Genomic DNA, 21,019 nt, shown 5'->3' with positions numbered 1-21,019 from the left:
GAATGTACTGTACTCTATTACTAATCTTACACTAAGCTCCCAAAGCAAAAGTATCCACTGTCACTGAGCTAAAACACTCAGCTATTGACATGAAGTGGGATTGCCACAGTGGGAATTAATGTTTCAGATTATACTGACACTACATGAATGCTGCACAAAAGCCTGACACAAAGTCAACACAAGTGAAAAACAATTAGTTCATCAGCTGTTGCGGAAGGCTTTGTTAAGTCTTCATACAAATTACTAGTGAAGTCTATAATACTGAAATAAACGTTATTGAGAGAACAATTGTCTTTGGAGTATTTATTCTCTGCTTAAAAAAGGTTCAATCATCATACAGAATGTAAGCCAGTCTGGGTGAGGAGACAAACTGTGTATCTGTGTTCATGCATTTTAAAAGACAGTGAGTAGAGAGGGGAGATGTGGAAGAGTCAGCTGTCAGCACTTGATACAAAACAGAAACGTAGTTGGGCGTGTATAAATCATATTACTGAAACTGCACTAATGCAAACAAAACCTACTAAAAAAATTAGTTGTTATACGGTTTAGAACCTTCTGCTAGCACAGTGGAAATATAACTGAAACAAACTTATCTACAATGTATACATATTAGAGCACAAAAGGCATATCGTAAAATTGTCTATTTTACAGCCCTGTGACAAACTGACTGACAAACCGAGCTGAAAACATAACCTCCTTGGCAGAGGTAATGACAGAAGCATGTTGGATTATACTTACAGATGAAGTCATGACAATGAACACAATGATTGTCTGATAGTGAAAATAATTCATGAAGGTTTAAAAATATAAACATATAAGAACAACGCTGTTTCTCCAGTCTGTCTCTACAGTATTTTAGCATCACAAGAGTCTAGCCGAAGTATCTTAAAGGTAACAATGAGTTTGATAGATTTTCTAAACCAGGGGTAAAAGAAGGTATAGATCACTGGGTTTAGACAAGAGTTAAAATACAGCAGCCAGAGTACCGAAAATGAGGATGAACTGCTCTCTTCAATATCCTCACCTTTCAGTGATGGAGAGAAATATGGAACGAAACACATTATAAACACAACTACAACAATACCTAGAGTCCTGGCTGCTTTCAGCTCAGATTTCTTAGCAGTTCCACCAACTGAACGCTGGAGTGTAACAGCTGCAATATGAGAGCGCATGGCTCGAGCCTGAGACACAGCCACCACAAACACTCTCATATACAGAACTATGATGACAGTAATGGGGACAATAAAGGAAAAGACTAAGACAACAGCTCCTGTGATATAGTTAAGGACAATTACACACTCTCCATAGCAGGAATTATATGAATCAGGTTGTCTCAGTAAGTCCTTGAAAATTAGACATTTATAGAGAAAAGAACAAATCCAACACAGACAAACACAGACTTTTGTTCTGTTCAGAGTAACTCTGGTGGTGTAACGTAGAGGGTCACAAATAGCCAAATAACGATCAATTGATATGAGCACCATGTTTCCAACTGAAGAAGAGATAATGATAAAATCTGCAACATAATACAGAGCACACATTAGGTCACCCAGGAACCAGCAAGCATCGTTTAAAAAGATTTTAACAGGCATCAGTAGGAGGCCCACGAAGAAGTCTGAGACAGCCAGGGAGAGGATGAGGAGGTTGGTGGGGGTGTGGAGCTGCCTGGAGAGGAAGAATATCATCACGTATGAGGTTATCATCAATAGTAGCTTGTTAGTAACAGCAGTAGAACAAAGGACATTCTTATTGTCATGAAATTATTCAAAATGTTATGTCACACAACATCATGTTTGAATACTTAATATTTTACAACATAATTAATATTAACTAAAACATTCATATGTAAAAGAAGACATGTAGGACTAATTATTTTAAACATCTAATATGAAAACATATAATCTTAGAATTAAAGTGTTTCTCTGCCTGAAGTGGGAGATAGAGATGATGACCAGCAGGTTGAGAGCTACAGTGGGCAGAGAGATGAAGGACAGCACGGTGTAAGCGAGCATGGCATCTGACTGAGATGGCATGGGTTTCCTGCAGGAATTGTTGAGTTGTGGAAAGCAGAGTTCAGCTCCTTCTGAAGTCTCCATCTGCAGAGGGAGGTGGTGAGAAGCTGCTGAGTTCTGGCAAAGCTCTCTGTTATACAGCTGATTTATATCTTCTCATCTCTCATGCCAGACTACTGCTATGTTCTTCTCCAGCAAAGACTGAAGTACCTCCTCTGTACTTTGTTTTCTGTAGTTACTAAGACAATGTCAGCCGTGTGTCGGCCGTGTCTGAAAACAGTGTGACCCTCGAGGTGTTGACCCCACGGCATCATGATTCTGATAGTGAACGTGATTCATGAAGGTTTGAAAATATAAACATACACGTTGTTTCTTCAGCCATTACACCTTTTGAAGTTACTTCATTGACTCGATTACAACAGTGTAGCAAAGATTGGTGACTCCAACCCTACATTATTACATAATATTATGATATCTTTATTAGGACAAACCAACAGGAACTGAATGAAGAATATTAGCTACAAAAACCTTACAACCCCATCCTCCGTGTTTTTCAATCATCACACATTCCTGATCATAGATAAGGAAAAAACACACAAAGACATCATGGAAATACCCTTTGGACGGAAGGAGAGGAGGGTAGAAAACACAACATTTTATTAAACTCAGGTTCAGCCTTTACAGGCAAACTCAACGCATAGAAATTTCTCTTGTGTCCAACTCTGTCCAAAAAATGCGCAACGTTGCTTTTGGGATGGCTGTTGGGTTAACCAGCTGACATTCGTGGCAGTACGCACACCACCGTTTCACATCCGTGCAAATACCGGCCCAATAAAATTGGGCCTTTATCCAGTGTAGTGTCTTTTCATACCCTACATCAGGGGTTCCCAAAGTGGACTTTCGGGGGGTTGCAAGACGCAGAGGGGTCGCGAGATGATTGTCAGAATCCTCTTGATGTGACTCCTGAGGTGATTACGACAGATTAACGACATTATCATTTTCAGGTGAAAGGTCACTTTACAGCGCCACAGTAAACATCACAGATGTCACACACACATGTCAGTGTGCAGATTTCTTCCGAACAGCCCAAATCAATACACTAGTTTTTAAGCCTATAGGACATTATTTTTCAAAATTAAACGTTTTAATTCCGACCAAAGACAAGGCAGAGAGGCCAGCGGAGAAGGCAGCAGAGGAGAGCGGAGAACCGCCGTCAGAAAGGCCATCGACTTCTGGCCCAATAGGAATCATATGAGGTGGCATATTTAATTGCACAGGCAAAAAAGCCACACACAATCGGGGAAATCCTAATAAAACCTGCTGCTATCGCTATGAGTCGGACAATGCATGGGGATAAACAGGCGCAGGAGCTAGAAGCAGTGCCGCTGTCTGACAGGACCATATCCCACCGCATCACGGACATGGCCCAGGACATAAAGTGTCATCTGATTGACAGAGTGAAGAAAGGGAAATATGCTTTGCAGTTACATGAATCCACAGATGTATCAAACTCTGCCCAGCTGCTTGTTTTCGTCAGATACTGTTTTGAGGGAAATCTTAACGAGGACATGCTGTTTTGTCCCCGCTGGAGGTTAAGTGCACAGGCGAGGAAATGTTCACAAAACTTGACAACAAAATAAAAGAAGCGGGACTATCTTGGGATGAGTGCATCTGTGTGTGTACATACGGTGCTGTAGCAATGCTGGGGGAAAAGAAAGGACTAAAAGCAAGAGTCTTACAAGTGGCGCCCCAAGTAAACTTTACGCACTGTATTATCCACAGAGAAGCTCTTGTGAGTAAAGCGCTCGACCCAGAGCTTAAAAGTGTTCTTGAGACTGCGATAAAAATGGTCAACTACATAAAATCACGTCCACTCAACACCAGGCTGTTCGCCACTCATCATCAGGGCCTGCTGTACCACACAGAAGTCAGGTGGCTTTCCCGGGGAAGTGTTCTCAGCCGCCGGTATGAACTGCGGGACGAGGTGCGCTTATTTCTGATGGAGCATGGGTCGCGGACCACCTGACTGACCCTGGTTAACAAGGCTAACATATTTGTCTTGCATACTTGACAGACTGAACGGACTTAACATATCATTGCAAGGTGAAAACACAAGTATCATGTCACTGAATGATAACATCCGCGCATGGAATGTTGATCGCTGGACTGCACGAGTTGAAATGGACATAATGCCCACCCATCTCATGAGGTGAGATTAAAGCTGACACATAGTAATTCCCAAAATGTAAATTTGCACTGCAACAATGTTCACATGTTCACTCAGTGCTAAGTTTGCACATGTCAGCAACAATGTTCACTCATAACTTACATGGAGATTTTTTGACTGACGTATTCTGCTTTTGTCTTATAGTAAATGTAATGTAAAATCATATCATGGTGGTCAGGCCGTTCTGTTCTTTTGTGTTGTCGTTATGCTTGTGTTTGGATACGCGTGTTTGGATATAGAAAGTACATTTGTCAATATATGAATCAAGTAGATAGACTACACACCCCAGGTCCAGTTCAGGATCAGGGAATTCATTTGTTGGTTTTCCTTGCATGAAATGCTCACTGCAAATCCGCAAAGATTTCTTGGGCTCCCAAGACTTCCCATTGTAATCCTGTCTCTTTACAGCTTTGGTCCATGCTATCATTGTTCTTTAGTGCTGTTAGAAATGGAAATAGTTCGAACGGGGGCTTGCAGTCACAATATTTCATCAAACGAGTGCAATCGTGAAGCTCACAATGAGATTCTGCCCATTTATTTAGCTTTCTCCCACTGTTTGAACATCCTTTCACCACACAATTTTGGTGTCCAAATCCCATAACTAGAAGAGCGATGATTACACACTAAAAACTAGCCAAATAAAATGTAAACACGATTGAAGAATAAGCTAAATACAATGTAAACACGTAGAGAAGAAATCCAAGCTTACCCATGATGCTTCTAGGAAAAGCTCCTGTGATATAGTTAAGGACAATTACACACTCTCCATAGCAGGAATTATATGAATCAGGTTGTCTCAGTAAGTCCTTGAAAATGAGACAATTATAGAGAAAAGAGCAAATCCAACACAGACAAACACAGACTTTTGTTCTGTTCAGAGTAACTCTGGTGGTGTAACGTAGAGGGTCACAAATAGCCAAATAACGATCAATTGATATGAGCACCATGTTTCCAACTGAAGAAGAGATAATGAAAAAACTTACAACATAACACAGTACACACATTAGGTCACCCAGGAACCAGCAAGTATCTGTTAAAAGGATTCCAACCGGCATCAGCAGGAGGCCCACGAAGAAGTCTGAGACAGCCAGGGAGAGGATGAGGAGGTTGGTGGGGCTGTGGAGCTGCCTGGAGAGGAAGAATATCATCACGTATAAGGTTATCATCAATAGTAGCTTGTTAATAACAGCAGTAGAACAAAGGACATTCTTATTGACATGAACGTATTCGATAAGCGATATTTCTCTTTCTTGGGATGCCTAGACCTCTCTCTTCTGCCTGGACAGCACATGGTGCACTGCAAGGCGAGGTGAAAAAACAGTTGGAGAGTCATCATCCTCTCCCTCGGAATGAACACCATCAAATGCCTCGCCAGACCCGTCGGAGGGACCATCAATTTCTGATATGAGGCTCCTGAAACGATAGCTTTACCATGGTATTGGGTACAATATCGAGTTGGTAGCATGGGGCCCTGCTGAAACAAGCTAGCTTGGTGCCATAGTCTAATAGTACAATGCACGTAAGGGAGCCCTATGGTATACCCGAATACATGCTCAGGGCCTGTGCTGGGCAGCTTACTGACATCTTCAACCTGTCACAGGCCCAAGCAGCTGTCCCCACATGCTTCAAAACCCCCTCATATTCAGAACTATGATGACAGTAATGGGAATAATAAAGAGGTAAACAAGATCAAAAACCTCTGTGATTTTTAACACACATTCTCCATAGCAGGAATTACACCTGCCTGGTTGCCTCAGGTTATCATGTAAAAGGATTTTGCAATAGAAAACAACAAATTGAACACAGGGAAGCAAGTACATTTACTGTGTTTTATACTATGTTACTATGTTTACTATGTGTAATGTATTTTGAGGTGAGTTTTTTTCATATTCTCAAAACTGTATAGTAAAATCACATCATATTTTACATGGCTTATATTCAGGTTCAGTCGTTCTGAACAATTTAAGTTTAAGATTTTATAAATATAAAAAACAACATATTCCAATTTACTATTGCAATTAGCCGAACATACCAAACGCAGTGTGTTATAATCAGAAGCAGAATACATTCACACAGAGGAAGAAGAAGATATTTCTGTGTCTTAGAATGATAACTTCTGGCCGTTTGATGCAACTGGTGCAACATAAGTGATAAGTGACAACATAAGTTCATCTGTTTGTGTTTGGGGTGATTGCATCATGTGCTAATGTGTCGAGGTTTCGTCACAAATGTTTTTACTGTTTACTTTGAATTGTTAGTGTATTTAGCAAAGATTGCATCATATGTTGATGTTACAGCTTGTTCAGTGTTAGGGCAACACCTCTGATTGCAGTCGTGTCATCATGTGACACTAATGAACGCAGGTGTGAAGATGTTCTTAGCCAGAGAGCTACACAGCCAATAGGAGCAGGTGATGGGCGATACACAGTCGCTCAGAGCCCAGTGGGACTTAATGAGTGTGTGTGTGTGTGTGTGTTGTGTGTGTGTGTGCGTGCTTGTGATGGCCACACGTAAGCGAAAGGATATTTTCCAAACAAAACAAACAACTATTGAGATAAAATGTTCTAATGTGTTCAACAAAATAAAGAAATTACGACAAGAAAACTAAAGAAGAATTAGGTCAAAAAGGAATTATGTCTGTAATGGAGTCACTATTGTTTATAACAAAAGAAAACACAAAGCTAATGTTATATTCCCATACATTTATGCTTTGTATTGATTATACACCATCATCTTGTTGAGGCCACAGACTGAAGGTTACACATTTAAATCTTAAATAATTCCCACATTGTTTGCAAGATCTTGGAACTGTGTCCAAACCTGGTCAGAAGAATGTACAAGTCCATTTCAAAAGAAAGCCCTACAGGAACATTGTGGGACTGTCACCCTCCCTCATAAAGCTGATATTCATTTACACAAACTTACACAATTAACTTTGAAGTTCTGTTTATCCTGCAGTCTGTAAATCACCAGCCACAACTTCTACTGAAACATGTTCCTTACAAGATTTGCCCAGATATGTTCGTGTCCATGTTTATCTGTTCAATTATAAAGTAATACTGGTGCTTTCTTCCAGCCGCGTCAGATGCTGATAATCAACTCAACAGCTCTCCAATGCAAACCACCCTAAAAAAAAAAATCAAAAATAAGACCAAACAAATGCGGCGAGAAAAAGATCAGTGCATGAGTCTGGTTATAACAATTATATGTGTTTGTAAAGATTCACAGCAACTCAGACTCTTCATCTTCTTCTCATTTTGGGTTTTGTGCTCAATGTCAGTCCGAATGTCCATGGAAACCTAAGAAGATCACCAAACACAAGTTATGGTTAGTTATTATCACTATATAATACAAATGTGTCCTCTCTAAACAAGTGGTAAAAACAAGTAAAAAATGGAACAAACAATACTATTTGTGATTATGCTGATACTTGTACTTGTCGTAAATCAGTAACCTCTGACTTCTTTCAGTAAATCTTTTATCTTTGGGAATATGTTGTTACATGTAACAGTGGCTTTTATATTTACTTATTAAAAAAAGCCACCTATAGAAGAAGTTTGAAGGTGCAGAAACAAAAAGGTTGATGTTTGTGTTTGTTGGTTTGATTTCTAAGGTCCTTGGGATGTTTGTTTCTTCCCATCATCTCGTCATGTGTCACGACTCAAACCACACTGTATCTCCTCTGATTGTTATTGTACTCTTATACAGAAATCGTATAAACTGTCAATCGATTCAAATATTTAGTTGCGATTAATCGCATGATTGTCCATAGTTAACCGCAAATGAATCCCACATTTCTTTATTAGTTCAAAATGTATCTGAAAGGAAGATTTCAAGTATTTAACACTAGTTAATCCAGTGGTTCCCAAACTTTTTCTGCATGGCCCCCCTTTTGTAGATTTTCGAGCCCCCCCTGGGAGCCCTGTCACAAACTTGTCTATGTTATGCTAGCAGGGCTCAAGACTTGCAGCGCCCCCCCTGCAATATCATTGCGCCGCCCGTAGGGGGCCCATTTTGGGAACCACTGTGTTAATCCAAGAAAATGTAGGTGTTATTTATCCAGTCATCTGCTCACACTTGCACAGGCGCGGTGCTCTTACGTGCGGAGATTGTAAGTACGGTTTCAGCGAAAATGCATGTTTTTGGGTGAATTGGACTGGATAAATGAGAATTTGGATTATACTGCACATGTGTGAGAGTTTGTTAACAGATACATTTAATTTTGCTGTTAAACCCCCATTTACTTCAATTCATCAAGACCTTTCCCTGTTTTTGGATTCTTTGTGAAAAACAAAGTTTTCTTCATGAATTAAAGGTAATTACGGTGAGTAAATACAGTGAGTAATTAATATAAAACTGGTCTTTTCAAGGTTGAAGTACTCCTTTTTAGGTAGCCTTGAAGCTCACCTTTCAACGAACCATGCTCTAATTGGGGCACCGGTGACTTGAAGAGTTGCTTCCCTTTCTTCCTTGTCCTAACTGAAAGGATGTAACAGACTAAATGCATGTTTCACTTAGAACCTCCAGCCATTTCCTATAACCCTTAATGTTTTTCTCAAGGAAGACATTGCAGATAATCTGTTGTTTCCCCTAATCATATTAAAGAAGGCAAAGTCGTTTATCTCAAAGTGAGGTCAGAAGTTGTGGAAGTCGAAAGTAGGAATCAGCTAACCTAATTAGTCCAGGCCATGCTGACGAAGGCAAGGTTTTTGTCCTCATATTTCGACATGGCAGATCTACGCCCTCTTACATCTTTGCCGCACCTCTGTGAAGCAGTTAAAAGACAGAGAGATTAATATTCTTAAATTTGACAACATACATGTTTATTTGTGCATGAAGGAGAATATATTTAGCAATTAGAGCCATGACACACAGCTCTAATTTGCAGTGCAAGTAAACGTCACTAGTCTTCCCAACAAACTGGAACACGTTGAAAGAGAAGTAGTTGGATGTTCCCAATCCATTGCCTTCCACTTTCACCGTCTGGTCAGCAGGGTTAGGGCAGCTGCTCAAAAAAAATAAGCAGACATGAAAGAACAACAACAACAAAGACAGGTTTAATCACCACGAGCATTTCTGCGTGTCTTACCCTTGGATGATGAGGTCATATCTCAGACTTCCACTTGGCGAACGCTGATCGGTTGCCCAGCAGGAGTCAGTCACCACAACAACCATTTTTTCATCCAACCCCTCCGTCTTAAGCTCTACCCAGATTTTCTCGTTCAGTTGGATGTCGGTGTCTGGATACGGTTGGTACGGTCAGCGTCGGCGTAGGCCTTCATGCTCCGATTGTAATTCCATTCTCCAGAAGTCATCTGCTGGATCATAGAGCTGAAAAGCAAAGATAATTCCTAACTATGTTCGGCTTCAGTCTGTACACAAAAAAACAAGTGAAGCTCAGCCTTTTCTTGGTAACAAAAAGGTGACATCTCTGGAGCTACATACTGTACACCCACCACACACTTGTGTTTGAGTCTGAAGGCCAAGCTCTTGATATCCGGCTGACTGTAATAACAGGAGAAGTCAATATGCACTGGGCTTTGACGGTTGATTAAACCAAATGCAGAGAGGTTCCCTCTCATGATGGTGTTCTTGTAGATAATTTGACTGTTGTTTGCCTAAATAGTCACATGAAGAAAGACATGGTCACTGCACATTCAGATGCACCTAACAGTTCATTCACCTCTAGATTCTCCTAAATAAATAAAGTTTTAGGATGCAGAAGTTATCGTACAGTAGTTGATGCTTCATTAAGTGCAATACTATACACATTTTTACCAGTGCTGTGTCTCAATTTGCGTAGCTGTCTACTCATACTTGCTATGTTAAGTGTATAAGTGTGTTCACACTGAGAAGTATAGCAAAATGCAGTGCACTATGAGTGCAGGGATGGTACACTCATAACGTTCAGAAAAGTTAAGTGTGGTACGCTGAACACTCACCATCAACCGACGCCATTTTAGGTAGGTGTCGGAGAGAAGCCATCACTTTAGTCAGTAATTTAGCTGTCAAACGATAGCTCTGCTAGTTAGCAAGCTAGCTGCCTAACAGCGGCAATCGTCATTTCAGGTGAGTGCACAACAGCCATGTGCGATTTGAAACACTACTCTGTCGAAATTCACGCACTACGCAAGTAAGTGCATAGTGTATACAGTGTACTACATTGAAGTGTACTAACGGAAATATCCAAATTGAAAAACAACTTAGATCACCACCAACTCGCTAGTCTTGTCGGTCGAGCAACACAATTTTTCCACCTGAAATTTGGCTTGGAGGTCAAGTGTTTTGGAGGTGTGTATGTTTGTGAATGCATAAATGCGTAGATGCATTCTCCTATGTGGTCGCAGCTATTGCAAATTTGCAGAAGTGGCCCTTCCAGCACAGTGTAAACGTCCTGTGTTATGTCAGAAGACTATTGCATTTAGTAGTATTTGGAACATGGCACTTAACTTCTTCTAACTTCTACTGCTTGACATTAGCTACAGAAAAGATAGACATTTTTCAATCAATACTGGCCCACGGACAACAGGGTGAGATATCTACATTTTGCATTTTGGGTGAACTATTCCTTATTCCCTGGTCTTTTCACACATGAAAATTGGATAACTATTCTCTCATCTTGCAAGTAGTCTATGGTCCAGTATTTTGGTTGGTTTAGAAGTATGGAATACGCAATGAAAACTGAAAAATAAGTAGGCCTGTGCTGTATACCCTGCAATACAACACTGGTCACACATCAATGTTACAGTGCGCTGACCACACCCCTGTAACCACAGACTGATTACAAACAGTGTGTCTCTGGTGTTGAAAGGTTGGTTGACTTTTTTATTTATTATCTTAATCAGGTAGTTCTGAAACTGTGCACAGCACATGTACTGACTTCTCTACAGGTGAGCCCTAACAGGGGAATATCATACAATCTCTCACTAATCAGACCATAGCCAACAAAATCCCTCCAGTGTACCTTGACTCTGAAAATAATGCACTAAAGCTTTATTAGGTTAGCCAAACTTGGAACAATGTAAAGATTCAAGTGGCTGACTTGGACATATGGGACGCAAAGGAACGACTTTAATGCTTTGTTTAGGTTAATCTGTTAATTGACAGGTATGTTAGGTCTCAATGAGAGTCTATATTTAGCAGGTAAACCGTTTTGTCAAGTCCTCCACTTTGGCCTAGCCTGCAGTTTCTCCTCCCTCCCCCTGTGTGTGTGTGTGTGTGTGTGTGTGTGTGTGTGTGTGTGTGTGTGTGTGTGTGTGTGTGTGTGTGTGTGTGTGTGTGTGTGTGTGTGTGTGTGTGTGCGTGTGAGAAAGAGAGATAGATGGATAAAAAAGCATATTGTAGGATACAGATTATTATTATGTGTGAGATTCTTGAAAAAAGTTAGGAATTATTTCTCCTGTCAACCTAAACTTGATCAAGTTCACTGCAGTGTGTGTCCCAGACCGTGCCATAGCAGAATAAGCTGGTTGTACTGTGTGCAAGGAGCCATCAGGATACTTCACACAAAGTTATTGCTCTCTTGCTCTCTCTCTTCATACCTTCTTGTATTCTTGTCAGATGTTTGAAAACTCTAATATCCGAGGGATAATTCCAATCAGAGGTGTAAAGAGAAGCCTCCATTATCCAACGCAAACATATGATGTAAAGTCCACACATCAACACATGATGCAACATAGTTCGTTGTAAGTTCTTCTATAGTTTGAAACTAGTCATTTTCTAAATCAGGTTGCATCACTTAAACTTAAGAAATGTCTGATAGTAAAGACTTTAGTAATGTGTAAATCAGTTACTACATCTGTAACGTTGTCCAGTGAAGAACACATAGCTCTGTGAACAGTCAATGTAGCATCACAAGCTAGCATGACATTACATTTTTAGAGACGCAAAATATCATCAAGATATCTTTTATAAATGTAGATATTACTTTGATTTATTAATGTCTGTGTGCTCCAGTTGTCAGAGTCGTGTTCACACACACCACAACTGATTTAATTCCCTTAAAATCTGTTCAAGTGTCAGAGCCATTCTTCTGTGAACTTGGCTAACAAGGCCTTGATGGACTTTAACTTCATGCTGTAATTATCAATAAATGCAGTTTGAGGTACTTTAATGAAAAATCATTAAAAGGAAATATGCATAAACAAGTAGAATAAGGAACTGTGGCCATGTGTGTGCACCTGCTATATTTACATGTGTATGTTTAAGTTTGACAGCTGGAAGGTTTCCTTTCAAATAAATGACATGAGATGCGTTTGTTTTGTTTCTGGCAGCTCCACACCCTCACTCACATGTTTGCAATATCACCAGTCCACCTTCAGACAGTGATTACAGGATGCTTTTGTTCTAGTTTGTCTCATTGTCTCACAACATCCCTGTAAACGTGAGAAGATAAAGATTACGTCAGGATCATGAATCGTGGCTGCGCCTGCTGACCTGGTCCTGCTGGACACCGGGAAGCCTTATTGACATTTTCCTGGATTCATCCAAACTTTCTATTTCTTTCTCTTTTTTCAACACAACATAATTTCTGTCAAATGTTGTATTTGTACTATGTTGTTTATCCTGTACACACGACATCTATTGCACGTCTGTCCGTCCTGGGAGAGGGATCCCTCCTCAGTTGCTCTCCCTGAGGTTTCTTCCATTTTTTCCCCTTTAATTTTGGGGTTTCTTTTAGGAAGTTTTTCCTTGTGCGATGCGAGGGTCTAAGGACAGAGGGTCTAAGGACAGAGGGTCTAAGGACAGAGGATGTTGTAACCTGTACAGTCTGTAAAGCACACTGAGACAAATGTATAATTTGTGATATTGGGCTATACAAATAAATTTGATTTGATTTGATTAGAAGAGTTATCTGTGTTCGTCTATATTGGGACGAATACCTGCTGCAGACATTGATGATTGTTAGTACAGCTCAGTAGCTGTCGACCTAAGTATGTCTCAATAAAAACAACTCATTACAGTCATTTAATATAAAAATAAAATATCACAGGATTTTGACCTGCAAGAGAAGGATACTAATAAGGCCAAAAAAAATACACACAAATATTCCAACCCTAGTTTTAAAATCCAACAAACGTATTGTTACTCTTCAAATATTTCTACTGTACCTGACTAAACTGTCTAAAATGAGACTAAGATCAGGGTCTATCCAGAATATGTTATTCTATTGTATCCAAATATATGTTAAGAAAATACACTGAAAGGTTAAAAATCCTAAAATCAACAAATGTCAGATGTTGTCTTTGATCTTTACAGTGTGGGATCTACTGTATGTGCATTTATAATATCTGTGAGACTGACACTGTCTCCCTCTGCTGTCCGTTGTCAGTGTTATATCTACAATGTAACCTGCTAAAATGTCTTTTGTTCAGTTGTCAGATCATCAAAGTTTCAATGCTGTTTTCTGTCTGCCTGTTACCTGCCTGCTGATAAATACCTTTTATGTTGCTAAGAAACACAATGAATGTACTGTACTCTATTACTAATCTTACACTAAGCTCCCAAAGCAAAAGTATCCACTGTCACTGAGCTAAAACACTCAACTATTGACATGAAGTGGGACTGCCACAGTGGGAACTAATGTTTCAGATTATACTGACACTACATGAATGCTGCACAAAAGCCCTGACACAAAGTCAACACAAGTGAAAAACAATTAGTTCATCAGCTGTTGCGGAAGGCTTTGTTAAGTCTTCATACAAATTACTAGTGAAGTCTATAATACTGAAATAAACGTTATTGAGAGAACAATTGTCTTTGGAGTATTTATTCTCTGCTTAAAAAAGGTTCAATCATCATACAGAATGTAAGCCAGTCTGGGTGAGGAGACAAACTGTGTATCTGTGTTCATGCATTTTAAAAGACAGTGAGTAGAGAGGGGAGATGTTGAAGAGTCACACAGCTGTCAGCACTTGATACAAAACAGAAACAACGCGCAATGTAGTTGTGCGTGTATAAATCATATTACTGAAACTGCACTAATGCAAACAAAACCTACTAAAAATATTGTTGTTATACGGTTTAGAACCTTCTGCTAGCACAGTGGAAATATAACTGAAACAAACTTATCTACAATGTATACATATTAGAGCACAAAAGGCATATCGTGAAATTGACTATTTTACAGCCCTGTGACAAACTGACTGACAAACCGAGCTGGAAACTAGGTTGTATGTATCTACAATGTTTCTCCAGTCTGTCTTTACAGTATTTTAGCATCACAAGAGTCAGGCCGAAGTATCTTAAAGGTAACAATGAGTTTGATAGATTTTCTAAACCAGGGGTAAAAGAAGGCATAGATCACTGGGTTTAGACAAGAGTTAAAATACAGCAGCCAGACTGCAACAAGTAGGGATGAACTGCTCTCTTCAATATCCTCACCTTTCATGGATGGAGAGTAATATGGAAAAAAACACATTAGAAACACAACTACAACAATACCTAGAGTCCTGGCTGCTTTCATCTCAGATTTCTTAGCAGTTCCACCAACTGAACTCTGGAGTGTAACAGCTGCAATATGAGAGCGCATGGCTCGAGCCTGAGACACAGCCACCACAAATACTCTCATATACAGAACTATGATGACAGTAACGGGGACAATAAAGGTAAAGACAAAGTCAACAGCTCCTGTGATATAGTTAAGGACAACTACACACTCTCCATAGCAGGAATTATATGAATCAGGTTGTCTCAGAAAGTCCTTTACAATTAGAACATTATAGAGAAAAGAACAAATCCAACAGAGACAAACACAGACTTTTGTTCTGTTCAGAGTAACTCTGGTGGTGTAACGTAGAGGGTCACAAATAGCCAAATAACGATCAATTGATATGAGCACCATGTTTCCAACTGAAGAAGATGTAATGAAAAAACTTACAACATAACATAGAGCACACATTAGGTCACCCAGGAACCAGCAAGCATCTGTTAAAATGATTCTAGCCGGCATTAGCAGGAGGCCCACGAAGAAGTCTGAGACAGCCAGGGAGAGGATGAGGAGGTTGGTGGGGGTGTGGAGCTGCCTGGAGAGGAAGAATATCATCACGTATGAGGTTATCATCAATAGTAGCTTGTTAGTAACAGCAGTAGAACAAAGGACATTCTTATTGACATGAAATTATTCAAAATGTTATGTCACACAACATCATGTTTGAATACTTAATATTTCAAAAGAGAATTAATATTAACTAAAACATTCATATGTAAAAGAAGACATGTTGGCCTAATTATTTTAAACATCTAATATGAAAACATATAATCTTAGAATGAAAGTGTTTCTCTGCCTGAAGTGGGAGATAGAGATGATGACCAGCAGGTTGAGAGCTACAGTGAGGAGAGAGATGAAGGACAGCACGGTGTAAGTGAGCATGGTATGTAACTGAGATGGCATGGGTTTCCTGCAGGATTTGTTGAGTTGTGGAAAGCAGAGTTCAGCTCCATCTGAAGTCTCCATCTGCAGAGGGAGGTGGTGAGAAGCTGCTGAGTTCTGGCAAAGCTCTCTGTTATACAGCTTATTTATCTCTTCTCATCTCTCTTGCCAGACTATTGCTATTTTCTTCTCCAGCAAAGACTGAAGTCCCTCCTCTGTACTTTGTTTTCTGTAGTTACTAAGACAATGTCAGCCGTGTGTCGGCCGTGTCTGAAAACAGTGTGACCCTCGAGGTGTTGACCCCACGGCATCATGATTCTGATAGTGAACGTGATTCATGAAGGTTTGAAAATATAAACATATACGTTGTTTCTTCAGCCATTACACCTTTTGAATTTACTTCAGTGACTCAATTACAACAGTATAGCAAAGATTGGTGACTCCAACCCTACATTATTACAAAATATTATGATATCTTTAATTGGACAAACCAACAGGAACTGAATGAAGAATGTTAAGCTACAAAAAGTTTACAACCTCTTCCTCCGTGCTTTAGGAGCATCATACATTCCTGATCATGATCTGTAATGTAATCATAGATAAGGAAACACACACAAAGACTTACACAAGTTAAAACAAAGAAATATTTGAATGCAAAATACAATTAATTTCATTTGACCTTTCACCTTTGCCAGAACTCTGGTGCAGCTTCTCACCACCTCCCTCTGCAGATGGAGACTTTAGAAGGAGCTGAACTCTGCTTTACACAACTCAACAATTCCTACTATTCATACTCAAAGAGGCAAAATGCAAGGAGAGTCAGGTGTCAGGTTCACAGATAAAGACACTGGAACCATAAAATTTTCCATTCTGGATCTTCCACAACCCACAGAATCACCAGAAGGTTAAGTAACCATCTGTGGACTGACTGTTAACTCGGCCTATCACAGCTTCCAAGACTGTTTAGCTTTAACTTCTGTCAACCGCACTGCTAAGTTGATGTTGGTATTGCTTCACGCAGACACAAGGCCTTGCATGTAAAACTAACCCCCTTTTCTAACCCGACACTATTATCCTGCACAGATCACGTACAATATATTTTACGATTTGCTTTAAATATAGTTCTTAGCTTCTGGTCTCAATACATGTGTTCAGATAGAACAAAGATGTTCAAAGTTCCCGCCTACATTTTTTGTTCAGAGAATACAGGTAAATGACAGAGGTGCTGGCGACAATGTTTGAATCTGCCATATTTGTTGTCTTTCCTTTGTTTGTTCTGCAGGCCTTGGTGTGGTCACGGCCCTATCGGCTGCCTGAATGCAAGAAGAAAATTGTTCAGCCGGAGCTTCTGGCCATGCTAGAGATGGGGGTAATAGAAGAGTCCAACAGCGGCTGTTTCTTCCCCGGCATGCTGGTGCAAACCCGATGGGTCAGTGTGGTTCTGTGTGGACTATCGCAGGGTGAATGAGGTGTCCAAATTCGATCCCTACCCGATGCCTCTGGGTCGACTAACTGCTGGATCGGCTGGGCACGGTTAGTTTTTACACGACACTGGATTTAACCAAGGGCTACTGGCAGATTCCTCTGTCTCCAGAGTCCAAGGAAAAAACAGCCCTTTCCACTCCGTACAGATTGTACCAATCTGTGATGCTTCCATTCGAGTTATTTGGAATCCCAGCCACGTTCGAGCGGCTCATGGACCGGGTGCTGCATCCCCATTCTGCACACACTGCGGCCTACCTAGATGATGTCATCATCCACAGCGAGACATGGAGGAAGCATGTGCAGCAGTTGGGGGCAGTGCTAGAGTCCCAAAGGAGAGCGTGGCTCACGGCTAACCTGAAGAAGTATGCGGTTGGGCGAAGGGAGGTACGGTATCTGGGGTACCATTTAGGTGGCAGGCAGGTGCGGCACCTTGCGTCATTATCTTCTGCGACGTGCCTTCACCCTCTAGTTGGACCATGCCCTGCTTCAGTGGCTCCACTGTATGAAGGATGCCAACTTTGAAATGAGTCAGGCGAAGAGTGGGAGTGGCTCAGCTTGGGATCAGACAGCTGGACAGAATCAAGTCATCAGAAACACAATGCTGCTGGTAACCTGGTTCTGGTCTCTTGCAGTAGACTGGGCCCTGGAGGGTCGATGAGAGCGGGTTACGGCCATACCACCCTGAACACGCCCGACCTCGGCCGATTTTGGAAGATTGGCAGAGTGGGCCCGGCCCAGTGCTGGTGGCGGGTGGTGATACGCCTTCCAAACCAATAGGTCGTAAGTTCAATACCAGGGCTGTACCATTGTACCCCTGAGCAAGGTACTTAACCCTGAGTTGATCCAGGGAGACTGTCCCTGTAGTTAGTTCACTGTAAGTCACTCTGGATAAGAGCGTCTGCTAAATGACCTGTACTGTACTGTACTGCTGAGAAGCATTTGTTTCGCAGTGTCTGTTGGACAATAAACTGTTTGTTTTCCCCATCCCTTCTCTCCTTCTGTATTTTTTACCTGGCTGTGGACACAACCTCCACAACCACCCATCTAAAGGAACAATTGATAGCCATAATTAACATCTCACCCTCTCTGTGGCTGGGGTTTGGGTCGTTTGACGAGGAGAAGCGGTAAGAAGAAGAAACACGAGAAGAGATGATCTGTGGCTTGCTTGTAGTCTTATAGACTTCTGTCGAGGGGTCCAGTATCACTGGTGTAAAGAGCTGATCACTCCTTTTTGTGAAGCAATCTGATTTGATTTATTTGTCCTTTTCACAGGATTAGAGTTGATATGCTTACTTCGCATGTTTAATTCTTTTGTATTTGAAAGTTGCTCTGTTTCAGGTGCAGATTGCACCAAACATTTGACACAAACCACTGAATAAAACCCTTATCAATTGAATTCAAATTAATTAAACAATCACTCAACAAAATAGATGCCAACCTGTGTTCCTATGACAAACTAATATACCTATATATACATATATATATATATATATATATATATATATATATATATATATATATATATATATATATATATATATATATATATATATATATATATATATATGCATATGTATACCTTTATACACAAATGAGTGAAATAGCATTTATTTTTATAGATTTTTTAGCCTTTATTTATACAGGTAAAGAAAACTCATTAAGAAACAGGGTCTCATTTTCAAGAGAGACTTGATCAAATGGCAACAGCACCATACAAGTTACAGACTTACAGGACACTAAACACAGAGCATCGAACTAATGCAGGACAGTACGGATATGTTTCGTCACGGTGTGAGCAACAGGAGTAAGGAGCGGGAAGAGAGGTGACACCTCCACAAACCCTCATTTCCTGTATCAAACTCAACATTCAGCAAAACTTCCTATTATTACAACATGTTAGATCAGCGTGAAAGGTCAAATAAAATTAATTGTATTTTGCCTTCAAATATTTATTTGTTTCAACTTGTGTATGTCTTTGTGTGTTTTTTCCTTATCTATGATTACATTACAGATCATGATCAGGAATGTCTGATATTCCTAAAACACGGAGGATGGGGTTGTAAATGTTTTGTAGTTTAATATTCTTCATTCAGTTCCTGTTGGTCTGTCGTATTATATCATAATATTATGTAATAATGTAGGGTTGGAGTCACCAATCTTTGCTATACTGTTGTAATCGAGTCAATGAAGTAAATTCAAAAGGTGTAATGGCTGAAGAAACAACGTGTATGTTTATAATTTCAAACCTTCATGAACCACGTTCAAGAATCATGATGCCGTGGGGTCAACACGTCTAAGGTCACACTGTTTTCAGACACGGCCGACACACGGCTGACATTGTCTTAGTAACTACAGAAAACAAAGTACAGAGGAGGGACTTCAGTCTTTGCTGGAGAAGAACATAGCAGTAGTGTGGCATGAGAGACGAGAAGAGATAAATCAGCTGTATAACAGAGAGCTTTGCCAGAACTCAGCAGCTTCTCACCACCTCCCTCTGCAGATGGAGACTTCAGAAGGAGCTGAACTCTGCTTTCCACAACTCAACAATTCCTGCAGGAAACCCATGCCATCTCAGTTACATGCCATGCTCACTTACACCCTGGTGTCCTTCATCTCTCTGCCCACTGTAGCTCTCAACCTGCTGGTCATCATCTCTATCTCCCACTTCAGGCAGAGACACACGTTTAAGATTATATATTGTCATTTTAGATGTTTAAAATAATTAGGCCTACATGTCTTCTTTTACATATGAATGTTTTTGTTAATATTAAATCTGTTGTAAATCTACTATTGATGATAACCTCATACGTAATGATATTCTTCCTCTCCAGGCAGCTCCACACCCCCACCAACCTCCTCATCCTCTCCCTGGCTGTCTCAGACTTCTTCGTGGGCCTCCTGCTAATGCCTGTTGGAATCATTTTAACAGATGCTTGCTGGTTCCTGGGTGACCTAATGTGTGCTCTGTATTATGTTGTATGTTTTTTCATTACATCTTCTTCAGTTGGAAACATGGTGCTCATATCAATTGATCGTTATTTGGCTATTTGTGACCCTCTACGTTACACCACCAGAGTTACTCTGAACAGAACAAAAGTCTGTGTTTGTCTCTGTTGGATTTGCTCTTTTCTCTATAATTGTCTCAATTTAAAGGACTTTCTGAGACAACCTGATTCATATAATTCCTGCTATGGAGAGTGTGTAGTTGTCCTTAACGATATCACAGGAGCTGTTGACTTTGTCTTTACCTTTATTGGCCCCGTTACTGTCATCATAGTTCTGTATATGAGAGTGTTTGTGGTGGCTGTGTCTCAGGCTCGAGCCATGCGCTCTCATATTGCAGCTGTTACACTCCAGCGTTCAGTTGGTGGAACTGCTAAGAAATCTGAGCTGAAAGCAGCCAGGACTCTAGGTATTGTTGTAGTTGTGTTTCTAATGTGTTTTTTTCCATATTACTCTCCATCCATGAAAGGTGAGGATATTGAAGACAGTAGTTCATCCTCACTTGTTGCAGTCTGGCTGCTGTATTTTAACTCTTGTCTAAACCCAGTGATCTATGCCTTCTTTTACCCCTGGTTTAGAAAATCTATCAAACACATTGTTACCTTTAAGATACTTCGGCCTGACTCTTGTGATGCTAAAATACTGTAGAGACAGACTGGAGAAACAGCGTTGTTCTTATATGTTTATATTGTCAAACCTTCATGAATCATGTTCACTATCAGACAATCATTGTGTTCATTGTCATGACTTCATCTGAAAGTATAATCCAACATGCTTCTGTCATTACCTCTGCCAAGGAAGTTATGTTTTCAGCTCAGTGTGTCTGTGTGTTTGTCACAGGGCTGATGCACAAATAATCTTTCACTTTTGTTGACTTTGTGTCAGGGCTTTTGTGCTGCATTCATGTAGTGTCAGTATAAT

At 40.3% G+C, this 21,019-nt stretch overlaps 3 protein-coding genes and 1 pseudogene across 3 annotated transcripts; 2 read left to right on the top strand and 2 right to left on the bottom strand.

Moving 5' to 3' along the window:
- Positions 1–845: 845 nt before the first annotated feature.
- LOC115026602 (trace amine-associated receptor 13c-like) lies at positions 846–2,096 on the bottom strand. The gene is made up of 2 exons (XM_029459475.1): positions 1,927–2,096; positions 846–1,665 (listed from the first exon to the last, which is right to left on the bottom strand). Exons 1-2 carry the CDS (start codon positions 2,094–2,096, stop codon positions 846–848), a joined length of 990 nt encoding a protein of 329 aa, XP_029315335.1.
- Positions 2,097–2,618: 522 nt separating this feature from the next.
- LOC115026464 (protein ZBED8-like) overlaps positions 2,619–21,019 on the top strand; it is a 37,310-nt pseudogene continuing 18,909 nt past the window's right edge.
- LOC115026196 (trace amine-associated receptor 13c-like) lies at positions 14,444–15,694 on the bottom strand. The gene is made up of 2 exons (XM_029458886.1): positions 15,525–15,694; positions 14,444–15,263 (listed from the first exon to the last, which is right to left on the bottom strand). Exons 1-2 carry the CDS (start codon positions 15,692–15,694, stop codon positions 14,444–14,446), a joined length of 990 nt encoding a protein of 329 aa, XP_029314746.1.
- Positions 19,596–20,746, top strand: LOC115026198 (trace amine-associated receptor 13c-like). Its single transcript, XM_029458888.1, has 2 exons — positions 19,596–19,765; positions 19,927–20,746. Exons 1-2 carry the CDS (start codon positions 19,596–19,598, stop codon positions 20,744–20,746), a joined length of 990 nt encoding a protein of 329 aa, XP_029314748.1.

This window comes from Cottoperca gobio, chromosome 21, assembly GCF_900634415.1.
Source record: "Cottoperca gobio chromosome 21, fCotGob3.1, whole genome shotgun sequence".
NCBI lineage: Eukaryota > Metazoa > Chordata > Actinopteri > Perciformes > Bovichtidae > Cottoperca > Cottoperca gobio.
The sequence above is the reverse complement of the archived record's forward strand: the minus strand, read 5'-3'. Positions and strand labels throughout refer to the sequence as shown.

Excerpts from the sequence above, each read along its gene's own strand:
- LOC115026196 (XM_029458886.1), bottom strand. The coding sequence starts at position 15,694 with ATGGAGACTTCAGATGGAGCTGAACTCTGCTTTCCACAACTCAACAAA. Across the intron at positions 15,264-15,524 it reads ATCTCTATCTCCCACTTCAG|GCAGCTCCACACCCCCACCA; the intron begins GCAGAGAAACAC and ends CTTCCTCTCCAG.
- LOC115026602 (XM_029459475.1), bottom strand. The coding sequence starts at position 2,096 with ATGGAGACTTCAGAAGGAGCTGAACTCTGCTTTCCACAACTCAACAAT. Across the intron at positions 1,666-1,926 it reads ATCTCTATCTCCCACTTCAG|GCAGCTCCACACCCCCACCA; the intron begins GCAGAGAAACAC and ends CTTCCTCTCCAG.
- LOC115026198 (XM_029458888.1), top strand. The coding sequence starts at position 19,596 with ATGGAGACTTCAGAAGGAGCTGAACTCTGCTTTCCACAACTCAACAAT. Across the intron at positions 19,766-19,926 it reads ATCTCTATCTCCCACTTCAG|GCAGCTCCACACCCCCACCA; the intron begins GCAGAGACACAC and ends CTTCCTCTCCAG.